Below are 17,203 nucleotides of genomic sequence, written 5' to 3'. Positions count from 1 at the left end.
AATTGTGCCCTTTTCCTTATTCTATATATGAAATATAAACCTATTTATAATTTATAGGTTTGTATCCATGCGTGTGTGTCTCTGTATGTGTGTCACTCTTAGACACCCCTCTCCGGCTGTTGATGGTAAGGGTGACCTGTATTGTACAGCTTGGGATCACATTTGTTTGTCCCAAGCGGTGGTGCTTGGGGGGGGGGGGGGGGGGGGGGAGGCAGGAGGTCGCATGTGTACAACTTGGCTGAACAGACGGCGGACTTGTCTTGAGCTGGTTGATCTGTTGAACAAATATTACATCTTCCTGGTTCCAGTCTGGCCATATATATACAACACAGGAGTTTCAAAACTGACTAATAGCCTATGTTTGTGTGTTGTCACAAAAAAAATAATGGTCGTAAGGTTGTTTGGTTTTTAATAACAGGGATTATATATACAAAGGCCCATATTATGATGCATGTGAATCGGATTTGTAACCTAAAAAGACTCAGTGGCTCTTTAAGCTTTTATCAATAGTTATAGGCTTCCAGACAAACGTTTTAATCAATCGAGGTTTACTGTGGTCGCTGTGCATTTCGGAGCTACCTCACTTAACGCAAACTTGGCCGGTAACGAAGAGGGTAGGCGGTCTGTCCCAGCTTTCTCAAAAGCAGGATATTGTCATTTAAATTAGATGCACGAACAGGCAGCCGCGAGTGAGATAGGCGTTGGAGCTGTAGTCACAGGGCAGGTGTCGGGATGCGATGAGCAGGGAGTGAGTGAGTGACTCTCCCCTCCTCCGCCGTGTGATGACGGACCGACTGTACCACCGGAGCGGCGGCTTTGAGTCACTCCCCAGCAGCGACAAAGCGGCCACAGCAGCACTGACGCAAAGCGACCCCAACCTGGAGACTAAACCGTCGCCTGAATTAGAGACGCGAACGACACCGGCAGCATGAGGAATGAGCCTCGATGAGGAGTGAAGGCTGTCGGCGGCATCCAGCACTGCGATCCGTACCATCTGGTCCAGAGGGATTAGCAATATTGCTGCGCTGAGATGAAATTGTGAAGGGAGTTATGACAGGAGTTGCTGCAGGGTGCCGCATTGCCTGGCCGCTTGATGGTAGGATAGTGTAATACCTGCATGGTAATTGTGGTGTTTGGGTCTGTTGGGTGGGGATGAATGAACGATCGGCCTCGTTATTATTGTGTATTAGTGCGGGGTGGGTTATTATGTGCTGGGGAGCTGCTACCTTCGGTACCGCATACTAGCAAACGGTGGCCACGGCCAATTCAATCGTGCATTGATGTTGCATGGATTCACATACATTGAAATCAAATTTGAAAGCGTTAGATGAAATATATGATGCGATATCAATGCCCGCAGAGTAAAACCCACCTTTCAACGTGTTTCATTCTCAGGAAGACAAAAATACAGGTCCTGATCTGAAATAGTTCTGGTTTGGAAGCGTCCAAATATATACGTGACGCATTTATTGCTGGGGATCCTTTCTGGCAGCTGTACCGGTTTTGATCTGTTTGAAACAGCTTTAAAACAAAGGGAAAATGACTCATTTACAAGCGGGGCTGTCCCCCGAAACGCTGGAGAAAGCCAAGGTGGAGTTAAAGGAAAACCCCGACAGTCTGCATCAGGACATCCAGGAGGTGAGGGACATGATCATCACCCGTCCAGACATCGGCTTTCTCAGGACAGACGACGCTTTCATCCTGCGATTCCTCCGGGCGCGGAAATTTAACCACTTCGAGGCGTTTCGCTTGCTGGCTCAGTACTTCGAGTACCGACAGCAAAACCTCGACATGTTCAAGAACTTAAAAGCGACCGATCCGGGCATCAAACAAGCCCTCAAAGACGGATTTCCGGGGGTTCTGTCCAACCTGGACCGCTATGGCAGGAAAATACTGGTCCTCTTTGCCGCTAACTGGGATCAGAGCAGGTACAGAGCTTTTCCATTTATCATCATAACATCGCACTTTAAGTGCGGCGATTAGCGCTGTTCTTTCAGAACCACGAACGCGGACGCGCAGCCGACACATTTAGTTAAAGTGTGTATTTCTGCAAATACATATTAACAATCTGTGTCGTTTCACGCCGGAAAATGTGTATTTTTGGGGTATCTGTCACTGTCACAGCACATCCTGTTTACGGTAACACTTAAATATTATTGATCACGGAGAAGTAAAGTTGACTCACCGCTGCTCCCGCCCCCAAACACAGGCAAAACACCCCCAGCACCCAGAAGATGTTAAAACCCGTGTTGTAAATTACATAACGGTGATAAATGTGCACGGTTTCGAATTCACCAGCAATCCGGGGATGTACGTGGGAGTGGGTGGGGGTGGCTGATGGTAACAGGGGCTGTTTTTTATGTTGTGAATGGATAGACGAGAGGATTCTAATTAACACGTTTTGCTTGTCATCTCCCATTCATTTTAGCCATTAGAGGTTAAAAATGAATAGTTTACATTTTTTGTTTTAGAATTCAAGAGCCCCGTATTTATACAGATAGCTACAGTATCAAGCTAATGTTCGTCTTGCACGAACATTAGATCATATGTTCCACCGACCAGCAAGCCTTCTGTAGTTGTGGTCTTTGCTGGTGAGAAAGGCCAGATACCTCATTTGTTCAATCAAGCAACCAAAGCCGTCACATTCAAAGAATCGCTTCATTCATATATGGATTAATTAATGAATCTCTTGCTCCAACAGATAAGACGTTTCATGCACTCGTTTATTGTTTAATTGACTGAAAAGGCCGCTTTTATGGCCTATATATGACATGTTGAATATCCATCACTGGATAAACGACTTTGAAATTCAATTTACTGCATTGACTGGCCATGTATGGTCTAAATGATTTTTGATTAGTTCTACCAATACATACTGATGGACCAGACAGAAAAGTAGAGTTTACACTAAGGCTCTGTTGGGTGCATGCTGACAGCTTTCATCCGTCGCAGGTATACATTTGTGGATATATTGCGGGCCATTCTGTTGTCTCTGGAGTCCATGATTGAAGATCCCGAGCTTCAGGTGAATGGATTTGTGTTGATTATCGACTGGAGCAATTTCACCTTCAAGCAAGCGTCGAAGTTGACCCCGAGCATGCTGCGTCTGGCTATCGAAGGGTTACAGGTGAGCACCACGGCTTCACTGTTACTTGTCGAGCGTTGGCTTTGTGCTTAGCTGTGTCTCTCAGGCTTCCTGTCATGACAGCAGGGCGGACAGCACTGTTGTGCCCTTGTGGAGCTGTACGTGCTGGTAAATTATTAAATCGTAAGACGTGCAAGGTGCACAAGCGCGTCCGCTCTGCAAGTGAAACTAATCCCGTCTCTAGTGGCAAGTGGCGGGTTGGTGTTTGGAAGCATTGTAGTAAATATTTTGAAAATGTGGAATAATTCTGCAATATTCTGAGAGCTGGAGAAGTAAATAAGATTCTCCTTCAAGACCACTGCCCCTGTTTTCCCCCAGTGAAATAGGGCCAAGGCAGTGCTATATGGCAGCATTGAGGAAGGGGTCTCCATCACGACTGGAACTGTCTCTATGCAGTGTTTGCAGTATCGTCTTTTTGTGACATCACAATTCCCTGGACAAAACCTTCACATCCACTGTCCTTTTCTAATGGTGAATAATGCACAGCCTCCCCCCCCCCCCCCAGGCCCCAACACATATCCTGGGTATCTGCCTTTAATTTGCATAACACAGGGTATTTAGTGCTCTCAGATGTGCAGAGGGCAAAATCTTTGTGGTTCTTGGGGGGGCAGTTTTACCTTGATATTGCATTATTCCGTTTGAAGATTTGCACGCAGTAAGACATGGTTGTCTTGTGCCATTCGTTTTAGTGCCACATTATTATTATTTTTTTACTTCTGAGCATGTCAGTGGGGGGGGTGTTAGGGTTGCATAATTCCCTTTACCTCGGGGAGAGGATCCCCACTGCGCTCAGGAAGCACACCCAATGTACCTGCATCTACAGACTTCAGCTGGGCTCTTTAAGCCCATCACGAGTGCAAGGCTGACTTGGTGTTCTTGCCGGATTTCAAAAGGGCTTTGATTAGGACGCTCAGAACATTTTGCCAGACATAGACTAATTAATACATTAATCTGTAAATATTTAATAACAGCCATTAGTGTCCTGGCTCCAGTGCTGAGGGTGGAGGGATCCAAATATGTCACTTATGCGCTCATTGATGAAAGAACATAACTACACATCAATATTCCATTAAAAAAAGACACGTATTACTATTTTGTTATTGCTATAAAGGGAAAAGAACTTGCATAAAATATTATGCGGCCAGATAGGTGTTTTATTGTCCTGTTATATTTTATTGGCTGGGTGAACTGCAGCGATGGTGATTTCTCTGCTTGTGGAGCATCACTTGCACCAGCTGACACCCACCGGCGAGGACCAAAGCATAGAGGAGTACGTGCCCATCCCAAAGAGTCACTCACTCTCTAGGTTCTTTGGGGAACTAAAGCTTTCCATCAGATATTTTTCATTTCGACATTGCCGTGTGTCAGACTTCGTCACTGTCGTTTATTTTCCCTAGAAGGACCACTGAGGTGATGCCCTGCTACCCTATAGCGCTGTGTTTCTCAATCTTGTCCTCAGGGATCCACAGCCGGTCTGCGTTTTTGCTACCTGCACATTTTTACTACCTGCGCCGGGACCTGGGAGGGAGCAAAAAACGTGGACTGTCTGTGGGTCCCCGAGAACTGGATCGAGAAACAGTGCTATAGTGATCCTGCGGTCCTGGGGTTAAGGCTGCAGACAGACTGCTTGCCCTTATGAAAACCTCTGAACTTCCTCAACAGCTTCTGAGCAGCTTCTGGGAAGAACTGTTGGGTGAAAAATGTGTGTTATGCAACATGTCCTGGAAAGTGGCACCAATTATATATTTACATCATGGCATGATCCTCACCAGGAGAAATGCTCTGAGGCAGGATGGATATATATTTTCACAGGAAGTGACAACAAGAGATGGAGAAGGCCCAATCTGACTCCTCTCCAACACAATTTAGAGGTTTTAATGACCTCAGCCTTTTGAGGAAATGACGGATAACAGTATCGGCCATGTTGCAGATGCCCAACCTACTCTTGACGAATAATGAGGAGTTTTAGCATAATCCTGCATAATCCTCTGTCCAGCTATGTCCTCTGTCATTCCGTTTCCTGTCTGTCTGCCTTGCCTCTGGCTTTCAGAGATGGCGAGTGAGTGACAGGCCTGTACTTTGAGTTTGCGCTGTAGCGTTTTGTGTGGGTTACATTGTTCTGTGAGGAGTCATCAGCTGATAGTGCGGGTGGGTGTTGCTTTCGGAGAGCAGTGGAGAATCGAACATCTCAGAAAGGCTATTCGATATCAGCTGTGGTGAAATATCAACCATCATCTACCTCGGTGTTAGGAAATCGCATGTGGATATTAGGGAGTGTTGCCTGCGCTTTCGTTTTGATCTTCGTGCGAAAAGGTGAGAAAGTACAAAAAAACAGAAATGTAATGTCAAGAAGCTCTATCTTAAGTATTTTCTTGGCTGCTTTTATCACTTCCTGTTCTGACAGTTAGAAGGTTTTCACACACCAAGGCAATTTCTGAGCAGCTAGCTTTAGACAAAGACTCCTGAAGATCATTCTGAAGTGTCTGTAGATAATTATTGAAAAAGTGCCTTAAGTTACCCGAAGGAGATGGATTGAAAGGCTTTATCTCATTTGTAACACTTACGCTATTACTCTGAATCATCTACCCAGGAACAGTATTGCATTTTTCCTCCAACAAAGACTTAAAGGGGAAAAGCTGGTTATTGATGTTGCTGGGGAAAATGCAAATGATTATCTTTGGCGGGGGATTCGTTGTTTTAAACGGGTGCTCTTCGCCTCCGTCTCAGACGTGCCTTTTGTCTGTCCTGGTCGCGAGAGGCCTACGCTTCGCAGCCAATCACAAGGCGCCTGTCTCCCCCCTCCCACCCTGCCACGGGTTTCCCAGGCAACCTCTCCACCCGCCGCGCTATGCGCTCTCCAGATGGGCTGCATGAGCTAGCAGACGCACCAGCCCAGAAACCAGTCTGAACCTGCGAGAAGGACATCCTGCTGCTTCACAGTCGAAATCTGAAATTCAGCCTCCCTTTACCCGCTTGCTATCTGACCTGTTTACCCCCAATGTCTTGGTAATTAAGTCTTTATATAAAATTATAATAATTGACAATATGCCTATAATTAGCTTTGCATCAATATAAAATGTTCCTTAATTTGTTTTCGACCCACTTCCAAAATCTTGGGATAATATAGAAACCCCATTGAATGGGTATATACCGGTTATTGATAGACTGGTGCTTTACACAGGTGCTGTAATCAGACCCTGCGTTTCCACTGATATGTGCAGGTTCTTGGTATCACTGCCAGAGATGCGGGAGGATTTCAGCAGGCAGACAAGGCCAGCTGCCTCGCATGGACGGGTTCGAAAGCGGATTTGCTGTCAAAGGCTGCACCCGACGCTCTCTGTTGTACCGGCACTGTACAATGAGTCCTTCCATACATATTTGTATTAAAGATAATTCTGTTTGGTTTATTTATATAAAGCGGCTTTTGAAATGGAGCTGCTCGAAGCGCATTATGTATAGATATATAAAGAGGTCCCCCCCCCCCTCCCCAAGAGCCAGCAGATAAAACCTCAAGTCAAATTAGTGAGGGGAAAAAAACCTCTGGGGGGGGGCTAGTCAGCTGGCTGCACACCCCTCCTGAACATGACCATCCTTCCTGAACATGACCATCCCTCCTTAGCATGACCACCTCATCTCTCCTGAGTGTGCTGACCCTAAAAAGTTTGGTCCCTATATCAGCATCTAAATAGGTGATGTCCAGGCAGTTCAACATCATCCTTCTCGGCTAAGGCTTGTCACCTCGATGAGGTGAGGTAATGTTGTTCATGTGGATACCTCCATCGCTATCTTTATGCCAAATGTCTACATTTGTAGTCCCTATAATAACACCTCCACTGAGCACGAGTGAACAGCTGAACCACTCATGGAGCTTCTCTTTAAGGAAGCGTGCAAACACAACTCACAGCACATGCAAACACAACTCACAGCACATGCAAACACAAATCGCAGCACGTTTTATATTTTTTACCGATGCAGGTTGCTTACAGTGTTCCTTTTGCGCATGAGCATCTCTTCATTTTCAGACATGGCCCTCTAATAATCAAACAAAAACACTGATTGTTTAGCACTGCTGAAGCTGCAGACTAGACTGCTTTCACAGTGCTAATTATCTGAGGCTTTGCTTATCCTTCCTTGTAATACACCTATTCAGCATATTGCAAATTATAAACTTGCTGCTTTTTTCCCACCCACTTGAAAACATCTCACGGTAAACCTCTGGTAGATCCCGCGTAATCCTAAAAAAATTAAGAGACAGAAAAGCAAGCAGTACAGATAGTTTACGCATTTTCTCTTTTTTCTCTTGTTTACATTTTCAGCCATTCATGTAGGCCGCCCATTAAATGTTACTCATCTTATGTGGATTTAGCTTTTAAGAGCATTTAACAATTCCCACTGATCGCAAAAAGATTCAATTTTCACAGGCGTGCACAAAGGATTTAATGAAGCAGGATAATGAGTATTTCACCATGCATGCTTGGTATAGCACAGCAATAACAAGACCTCAGCTTACCCCTTTACACGCTTGTCTCTCTCTCACTCTCTCGTGCTTCAGGTGTTTGCATTTCCCTGCATGGTAACGAGGCTCTAAACATGCACCAACGATGCGCACGTTTAAAGTGCTATATGGTGGTTCTTAGCTGTCTCCGTGCCGATTCAGTGCTGACATATCGGGTCTTATCCGTTATGCTACACACACAAGCGGTAATAACAGATTTCTAAACCCCGGGGAGAGATCAGCATCCTGGGATGGCATAACTCTTATGGGCGCCCTTCCGGCTGCATGCTGTGTGCTGACATTTGCTATCTGCCTGCTTGAGTAAATCTGCGTTGCCAGTTTGGCCTGAAGGGCGGCGCCGTGACATATCAGGGTCCTGGGGCCATATTAGAGTAATTGTTCGTCTCCTCGGGAATCTGGCCAGTGTCTTATGTTGCTCCGTCATACTGGTCTGCCGAAGGTTGGGAACAGACTGTGACTCCCCCCATGAGCAACACTGCCCTGTCAGGGATCGTACGCTCCTCCTCCTTGACCTCCTTCTGGAGCTTACTCACGTCTACCTCCTCTATTTCCCTGGCGGGAGCGAGATCCCCGTTTCACCTGCCGACCGAGCGAAGAGACAGGTGCAAAAGCAAGACAGCGGTCTGTCTGAAAAGTAGCCGTGCGGCAATTTGGACAGTGAGGGCGGGGCTACACCGCCTGAATAAGATACACAAAGAGGCCTTTCGCCTTTAGGGGGCGCTATAATCCAGCTCCATGTGCATTTCACCTATATGTGTGAAATGACTGCAGAAAATGGTTTTTCCCTTTATCATATTCTCAGGCTGCAGTCGATCATTTTGACAGGAATTCAGATTAAAAGATGAGAGAAATTTTGGGGTAAGAGCACAGGGTCTGCCAGCTTCCTCCATAGCTATTGGGGCTAGGGGCTTTGCTCAAGGGCCCAGGGGTGACATCATTCTGCCAGCCATGGGATTTGAACTGACAACCTTCTTACTGGGGGTCTTGACCCACAATCCCATACACCACCTCCTGTGTAGCTAATGCTGTCTAATAGCTAATGAAATGAAATGATTCTTTATTCGCCATTAACACAAGTACAGGTACACCAGAATGCTTCTCTTGTAAAAAGCTATGAACTCTGAATAAAGTTTCATAAAATTAAGAAAGCGGTCTATATTACACAACCTTAAGTCGTATAATTCCTGGTGAAAGTCTGGTTTATTTCCTGTGTCTGATGGCCTTTTTCCACTGGAACCGAGCTGAGCCCGAGCCAGACTACTTTCAGAGCGGTTCCAGCTCGCTTCGGTTTTCCACTGCGGACGGGTCGGCTCAGTAAAGGCGCTGCAGAGTTTGGAGAGCGACAGTGACGTAAAACCGGAGGGATGCTTATCTACCGTCCACACAGTGTACATCACGATTTACTATGCGCTAAATTCTGTTAGCACGTCTGTGACAATCGGCGTCTTATGCTAACATCAAATGCTAGTGAAATTAGCATCAGCTTGCGTATATTTGTATTACGAATCCATTCTGTTCAGTGGTTATGTATTAATTTTTAAAATAGGATGTTGGATGTTATGGGGAATGCATCTATACATCGTGATGCGCAATACTACTAACTTTTACACACTCCTACAAAATTATGTTTTATGAGAAGTCACCTGACAATTTTACCCCAGGGTAGGTGTGAGAGCTAATAATGAATAATACATAGAATACGTGCTTTTTCCTTCCGATAATCTGCGCACAGAACATCGGTATCTCTGTTCATTTCAACCAATCAGATGGTGGTGATGAAAGCAGCTCAGTTTCGTCATGCTTTCGATCCTGCTAGTAAGCAGGGTCATGTGAGGATGGTTACAGCTCTTGGGGGCGATGAGAGTGCCGTAAATGAGCCTCTGTTTCGATAATGACAGCATGTTCCTCGCATGCTAACAGCATGTATTTTCATGGGTGGCGGGAGTTTGCGCTAAAGGCTGTGTTCTTGCTTGTTTGGGCAGGGCCAGGGACACTAGCTGAATGATTAGGCGTTAAGCATTGTTCCATTACCACTTCGCTGGCACGGAATCACGGAGGCGTGGCTTAGCGTTACCACGCCTACCAAATGGACCATCTCGGTGTACAAATCAATGTGAGAAGCAGACGATGCCTCGATCATCACCATCACAAGGTCAGCGGTGTTGATCACCCAGTTTTTAATTACTTCCAGCAAGGATGACATGGGTGGCGCGTCTTGGGCAGCCAAATGAAGTGCACTTTCTGGAGAAAAGTGGCTTCATGGTTCCGTGAGTACTGTGTGCTGTGGATACGCTCATTCCCGGGCGATGAGGCGTAGCAAATCTTCGGCTGTTGCTCGCTAATGCGTTAGCGGGTCTGACCCGTTCGGATTATCCTGCCTGCAATTAGCAAGTCATGGTCTAGAGCCCATGGAGAACAACTCACAATGTCAATGCAAAGTTAGCACTAGGGCAAGCACTGGGGGGGGAGGGGGGGCATTGCATGTGGTTGCTTTGGGGGGGGGGCAAACAGCAGCTCTCCCTTCCAAACAGGCCGGTGATTTGTTCCCCTCAGAAAACCTCATTACTGTTCTGTCTAGTTATCGAGGTGCAAAGCCTATCATGTTTGTTCGAGAAAATTATTTAAAGGCACAATTACACTTCGGCAAAAGCTTTATTTTTTTAGCATTGTGCTGTTACCTTGGCCCTTACTGAAAAATGAGCGAGCCCGTTGCTTTGGATGTAGGACAGGGGCTGCTGGGAACTGAGTTTGTGTGATGCAGCCATGGCAGAGTCGCATGGCACAGTGGCAGCTGACCTTGTAAATTCCCACTACATGACATCCTTGTAATGGTGCCAAGTATAGGTACAGAGCCAATGGAATGTGATGTGTAAAAGTTCTGGTCCTAGTTGGTAGACCCTGATCATATTCGCTTCCGAAATGGTCTTTAGGTGTGTTTCTGATGTTTGGTTCATCCCGTCTTCTCACTCCATATTTATAGGACAGCTTCCCGGCCCGTTTTGGAGGAATCCACTTCGTCAACCAGCCGTGGTACATCCACGCCCTCTACACAGTCATACGGCCCTTTCTGAAGGACAAGACGAGGAAGCGGGTGAGCAAGCTGTTCCTTCTCCTGCCCCGCTTTGGCGTTCGACCGGAAAACAGCATCAGTTCGGCTCCGGACACACAGCTCTGGAAGTGTCAGATCGGGGCTGTCTTCCAAGGATGCCTGATGAAAGTGCGCGGTCATGTCCAGAAAAGAAATACTCTTGAGCTTCAGCAAATTCACTACAGCCCTATGGAAGAAGTACAGTCAACACATGTATAGGTGGGGATGGTATATGTAAGGGTCAATAAGGAAGCGATAGACCCCACATCATGCGTTTTTAATACATGACTGCAGAGGCCAAGAACAACCCAATGTGTTGCAGCATTTGTTTAAAAGATAGATTTGGGGCAAAACACCCCACTCGTACCATGGTACCTACACATTTGGCTACACGTTTATACCCGGAGACATGATTTTCACACTTACAAAACAAAATTAGTAGAACTACTTTCATCCGCCAGAGATTAAATACTTTTCTTAAATACGACCCACACCACTGTCATTAATTCGAAAACTGTCCATTGCTAAAATCGTAAGCTAGTCATTATTTCGAAATTGCCATTTCTGTTCATTTTTAAATTGTGTTCTCCATCTGGAAATTTAAGTAACAGTACTTAGAATTAAACATCATAATAACGAATTGATTTACTGCTGTGGTTCGCCTGGCCGGCATTACGTTGTGCTGTTATAGAAAATGAATCGATGCCCTTCTGACCAATCAGGTTTGAGAATTCAGTAGCGTTGTGGTATAAGATACAATAACACATGTGCTAAAAGAACCAAAAAAGGTATAATGGGGAACTTAGCAAAAGCCTTTATCAGGGTGAATGAACATAAGCAACCTAACAGCAGGAAAATCCAGTCAACAAGCATGCTTTAATGAGTATTAATGTATCCAAGTATCGCTAAATTTTATTAAATATTAATAAATGCTGATATATTGATATCTATAATGCAGCAAAACTACATCTTTAATGCAATGTAGCTGCTTGGAAGGATCTGTGAACGAGAGGGCGTTAAGATATTTTAAGACATCCATAAATATTCAGGGACTCTTGTTATATTTGGTTATACTTGAAAAATGGTATCTTGTTATATATTTTGGGCACTAGCCGCGGCTGAGCAAGCGATGTGCTTTTTTTTTCTCCCACCACCCTCGCAGATATTCATGCATGGGAACAACCTGAACAGTCTGCACCAGCTCATCCACCCTGAGATCCTACCCTCTGAGCTGGGGGGCATGCTGCCCCCCTACGACATGGGCACGTGGGCGCGCACGCTGCTGGAGCACGCCTACGACGAGGAGTCCGAGTACAGCCCCGAGTCCTACACCCTGTCCGTGAAGGATCTGGAGAAAGACCTGTCGCCCAAAACCATGAAGAGGTCAGTGGTGGGGGGGGGGCTCGCAGACCCCCCTGCAGATGGGAACCGCACGGTTTTCCCAAATTTATATGGGAAACAGTTTGGAAGGTTTGCATTTTCTATATTTAGCGGATGCTTTTCTCGACCAATTTTGAGTTAGAGTGAGAGAGACAGCAGGGATGGCCAGGGTTGGTGAAATCTCACTTTCCCCATAGAGACAGATAAAACATCACTAATCTGTTGCATAAGTTGGAGGAAGAAGCAACTGCCTTTTGCCCGAGGAGCACTCTCTGGCGGGAGCGCGCTGGAGAACACTCCCTTAAAAAGCACAATAATTCTCTTGGTACCACCTGTTGAATGTAATACAAATACAAAAGTCAGACCTGTTGCCCACCACTTAGTCTTCATTTCCCGCAACTGCAAATGCTTACGCCTTTGTTGTTTAAAATATCAAGCTTACTCTGCCTTAAATAACTCACCTGCATGTTAAAGAGCTTATTTTTCGTACTCCATTCCGTTTTGGTGCTAGTGTGAAACAATCCCCCCCCCCATCCCTCCCACTACCGCAGGTTTGTTTGTTTGCCTTACATTTTGTCGTTTGAAGTCGTCATGATCGGCTGTATAACCTCACGCCCCCCCAGGAGAATAAGCTGCCCCAGATTTTTGCATGACGAGCGACGGTTCCACACCCCCAAAGCAGCTTATGTGTCTGATGGAGGAATAAATCGGATGTGGGTCAGAGCCCCGTCCGAGTTTCAGCTTTGGTTCGGATCCCCTCCTGCTTTCAGGATGTCTGTGTCACGATTGGTGATGATGGGAGTGGTAGTTTGACTGTTCCTGCATGTAGAGCACTCGTTATAACAGTATCTCTCTCTCTCTCTCTCTCTCTCTCACACACACACACACACAGTCACACATATGCACACACTTTTGTATTCATACCTTGGTGGGAACTGTCCATTCATTTCTATGGCAAAACTCTAATCCCACAAGGTGAAAATAACAGGTTTTTATCACATTGTCGAGATATTTGGTCCGCACAAGATGATATATGCATATACACACACACACATACACACACATCCTCACACTCTCTCTCTCACACACGCCCTTATAAACACACAGTCACACACTCATCCTCAAACTCTTTGTCTTTCTCTCTCTCTCACTCTCTCTCTCGCTCTGTCTCACACACACACACACACACATCCTCACACTCTCTCTCTCACACACACCCTTATAAACACACACCCACACACTCAAACTCTTTGTCTTTTTTTCTCTCTCTCTCTCTCTGTCACACACACATAAACACACAGACCTATACACACACTCATACCCACACACTCACACTCATGCTCTCTCTCTCTCTCTCTGTCTCACACACAGAAATACACACACACACTCCACTCCCACCACCCCGGGGAAGTGAGCCCCCCATGCCGTCATTTTCTGGCTTTCATGCGCCCACCCGCGGTAGCGCATCCCTGAGGAGCGTGGCCATCTCTGACGTGCCTCATACGTTGCTGCCCCCTGCAGGTCGCAGTCGGTGGTGGAACCGGGCGTGCTGAAGAGGCCCGAGAAGGGGTCCGGTGAGGAGGACAACATCCAGCCCCTGCTCTCGCTGGACTAATCAGCCGCCGGCCGTCCACCACCGGGGACGCGACGTCCCGCATTCCCGGAAAAACAAACTGAAATGCTAAGAAAGTAACTCTTGGGCCTAATGTGATAGGCTTTCTGGGTATGGACAGGGCAGAAGAGGTGCAGCTGGTAACTCATTGTCAAGTGCCAATTTTGGGATGTAAATATGATCTCGAGGCGGGATTTGGACGTTATTGTGAACAGGATACTTGGGTAGACTGATGTGAATAATCTGTGTGTTGTGAAATATTTAGTGGGCTGGGAGGATAGCAAGGTGAGGGGTGTAGCATAAAACAATGAAGAGGTTCAGCTCAGGATTAGCGTAACAACAACGATAATAATTTATATTATTATAATAAAACCGCGTGGTGGGCCATTGTGAGGTACAAGCGGGTTGAGCTGAAATGGTGCAGACATGGAATATAAAGTAGTAAAGCAGTATCAATGTTATGAGATGAAGAGGTGAAGCGGTGAAGGGATGTCGATGTTCTGGAGATGGTTTGGAGATGAGCAGAACCAGATTTATCTCTGTCCATTCGGGGCACATGAAAGAGTAATTCAGGTTTTTGTGTCACAGAGCATCTCTCCCTAGTGAAGGGACACTGAGGATACCACAATTAGTTAGAGCAAGAGAGCAAGTACCATCCTCAGTTCACAGATACCAAAATTATATTTTACTATTGTTCCCAACACAGAAAACAAAAACACATTTTACTGCTTGCTCACAGTACCAGTGTCCCATTGTGTCTGCTGTATTTCTCAAAGCACGCAATCAGTATAGAACATATTTACCTTTTTTCTTTTTATTTCAAATTGTTTTCATTGAGAAACATGGATATGTGCATATTAATTTTTTTTCAGCTCAAACTGTGCAATTAGTCATGTCTGGATCCATAGCAAAATGGAGCAGGCTGTTATTTTTAATAAAGAATTAAAGGGCAGTACCGTTCTCTATAGGATAGCAGGCCTTACACTTACATGCTACCGATCCAGCCCAATGGATCTGGGAGACGTTTTCAGCAGCAGAATCCGGTATTCGAATGACGGACGGTGGACACTGTAGCTACTTAGCTGTGCAGCTAATGCTGGTACTGGACACATCTACTACTACAGAGTAGTAGCTAGTCTATGGCGCTGATGATCGGAGGGGGCGACCAGCTGAGTGGAAATGCACGGAAGAGTGCGTGGAATGTTACTTGAATATCGATTCGAATATATATAAAGATATAAATATTATTTTTCTCACATTTTGTGTCGTTGAGCTATGTAAAATAATGTATAATACCGTCGGGACGCATATGATCTAGGGTTGATGCTTGGGCTTTCGTGGAACACACTTCCAGTTCTTTCCTAGATCTGGGCAACCGCTCTGCATTCTGGGTATTAGGCTTCGATGTGGCGCTCTTGCTTTCCGTCTGCCGTCGCAGATGTAGGTCTCCCCATGCTGATACGGCACCACGGCGGGGTCAGAAAGCACCAGAACCATGGTGCCCCCCACAGGCGAAGCTGGTGAGGACTTTTTAATGGTAAGAATCTGGTGGGGTCCATCACGATTCTTACTGGACAACGGGACAGTCGCGCTTAATTTCCAAGGACATTTTTCTATTGCTCTGGGCTGAAAGGGTGCTAATCTATATTATCAGTGTTAGACATTTGGACCATATTAATAAAGGTAGAGTTGTGACCTATAAAAATGTGGATGAAACTTAGATGCTATGAATAACTATGAATTAAGTGAGTGTTTTAAAGGCAGATTTTCTTCAGGGATGAGATGTGTCTTTCAGAAGATCTTGGCCTGGTTTGAAAGTATTTTTAATGAGTTCCTGTTACACTCACCCATGTTTCTGGGTCATCTCTCCACGACAGAGTTGATTATTTTGTTATCAGTAAATGACGCTGTCACCCCTCTCCTCATCGATGATCTCTCTCACTGCCCTGTACTATTTCCATCGTTCTTTACAGCTATCTACACGTTAACATTTGTTTATTCTCCTATGGTGTATCTTTACTCAAACCGAGTGCTTAATGCTTGAAAACAAAAGTATCCATGTTAATTTAAGCAGCCCCACCCCCCACCTCCGCCTGCCAAATGTTATGGATTATTCTATTACAGCATTGCCTCCTAAACAGTGTTGCATTGCCCACCATTTTGCCTTCGTTTGCCTTTCGTTTGAACATTTATGCATACCTTGGTTGTAGTTAGGCGTTTTGATTCTCTCGTCTGTCGCCTTGTGTCTTACCTAGCAAACGGGCGAAGGGTTTAACTATTGCGGAGCTGCAGTCGTGAACTGAAGTATGGGGTGATGTTTAAAGGTCAGCGAAAATGACTTTCAGACATATATGATGTAATTTAAATGAGCAAATGACGAAAATGTCAAATAAATATTGAAATCACTGGGAAACAGAGTTGTTTTGACATGAGTTTTTTTTTCCTGTTTGGACTTGATCTCACACCTTCCCCTTTGTGGAAACATAAGCCATCGAGTTCTCACTTCAACTCCTCTGTTGTTCTTCTGTTTGGGCCCAAATCCCATGGGGAACCTGCTCTTATGTCCCCTCATTGCCCTTCTTTTGCTCATTGTTTATTGCAGCACCGCCCCAGTAAATGACGACAAACCTTGTCGCCTGGGTTCGAGGTGCATGTGCCACTCAGGATCCCTGCAGCGGGCCGCTAAGCTCCATCGCCGACAGCTGGCCGGCCTTTTAAATGTCACTGAATGGACGCTAAAACTACCCTGGAGCACTTAGTAAATGAATAGAGCACTTTCTAAACGTACGATTCAGCGGCAAAGGAGAACAGAGAAAAAGAGGGAAAGTCAGTTATGAAAGAGGATGGAGACAGATGCCAATGTTGCCGCATCTGTGCTTTAGTAGCGTGCGTCTGCTCCTGGGTTTTATAACTTGTTGTCTGGAACATGACCCACGATTATCTATGCCTCAGGTTTCCAGAGAAAGTGGAACCTGGGAGACCTGTGGCCTAGATGGTCCTGGGGAGGGATAATGCAGGAAAATCACAGCAGATGTATCCTGGCGGTCACAGCCGTCTTGACCATTCCCACCCGCCTGCTGTGACCCTCTTAAACCTAAGCCTCTTTACATGACTCAACAAGTCTAGCATTCTGCTTGTGATGTGATGGTTGTGTGTTCAAATCGCTTAAGCAAGTAAGTTATAATCCTTACCTTTACTTTAAGCTATGTTGGGTAAATGAAGCTCATGGGAGTTTTACCTACACAAAAAATGTTCTGAGGGCAGAAAAAAAATTCCATAACCAATCAGACTGTAGAAGAGGTGGGTCCAAGCAACTTAAACAGGCAGTACCAACCAATCAGATATCTTTGTCCCGCCTCCTCTAATCATTTGGACTCACCTCCACTACAGTCCGATTGGTTATTGCTGAACCAATTATTTTTCTTTCTGCCCTCAGAACATTTTTGCGTAAGTAAAATTCCC

At 45.6% G+C, this 17,203-nt stretch overlaps 1 protein-coding gene across 1 annotated transcript; it reads left to right on the top strand.

Moving 5' to 3' along the window:
- Positions 1-521: 521 nt before the first annotated feature.
- Positions 522-16,158, top strand: clvs2 (clavesin 2). Its single transcript, XM_048986493.1, has 6 exons — positions 522-1,096; positions 1,396-1,928; positions 2,953-3,127; positions 10,642-10,752; positions 11,912-12,132; positions 13,651-16,158. The coding sequence occupies exons 2-6, from the start codon at positions 1,540-1,542 to the stop codon at positions 13,742-13,744; spliced, it is 990 nt and encodes a 329-aa protein (XP_048842450.1). The 5' UTR covers positions 522-1,096; positions 1,396-1,539; the 3' UTR covers positions 13,745-16,158.
- The last annotated feature ends 1,045 nt before the right edge of the window (positions 16,159-17,203 follow it).

This window comes from Brienomyrus brachyistius, chromosome 19, assembly GCF_023856365.1.
Source record: "Brienomyrus brachyistius isolate T26 chromosome 19, BBRACH_0.4, whole genome shotgun sequence".
NCBI classification, from domain to species: domain Eukaryota; kingdom Metazoa; phylum Chordata; class Actinopteri; order Osteoglossiformes; family Mormyridae; genus Brienomyrus; species Brienomyrus brachyistius.
This window is presented reverse-complemented; position numbering and strand designations above follow the sequence as displayed.

Bases quoted from the DNA above. Each gene is read 5' to 3' on its own strand.
- clvs2 (XM_048986493.1), top strand. From the start codon at position 1,540: ATGACTCATTTACAAGCGGGGCTGTCCCCCGAAACGCTGGAGAAAGCC. The intron at 1,929-2,952 runs GTACAGAGCTTT...CATCCGTCGCAG, and splicing joins GCTAACTGGGATCAGAGCAG to GTATACATTTGTGGATATAT. The intron at 12,133-13,650 runs GTCAGTGGTGGG...TGCCCCCTGCAG, and splicing joins TCGCCCAAAACCATGAAGAG to GTCGCAGTCGGTGGTGGAAC.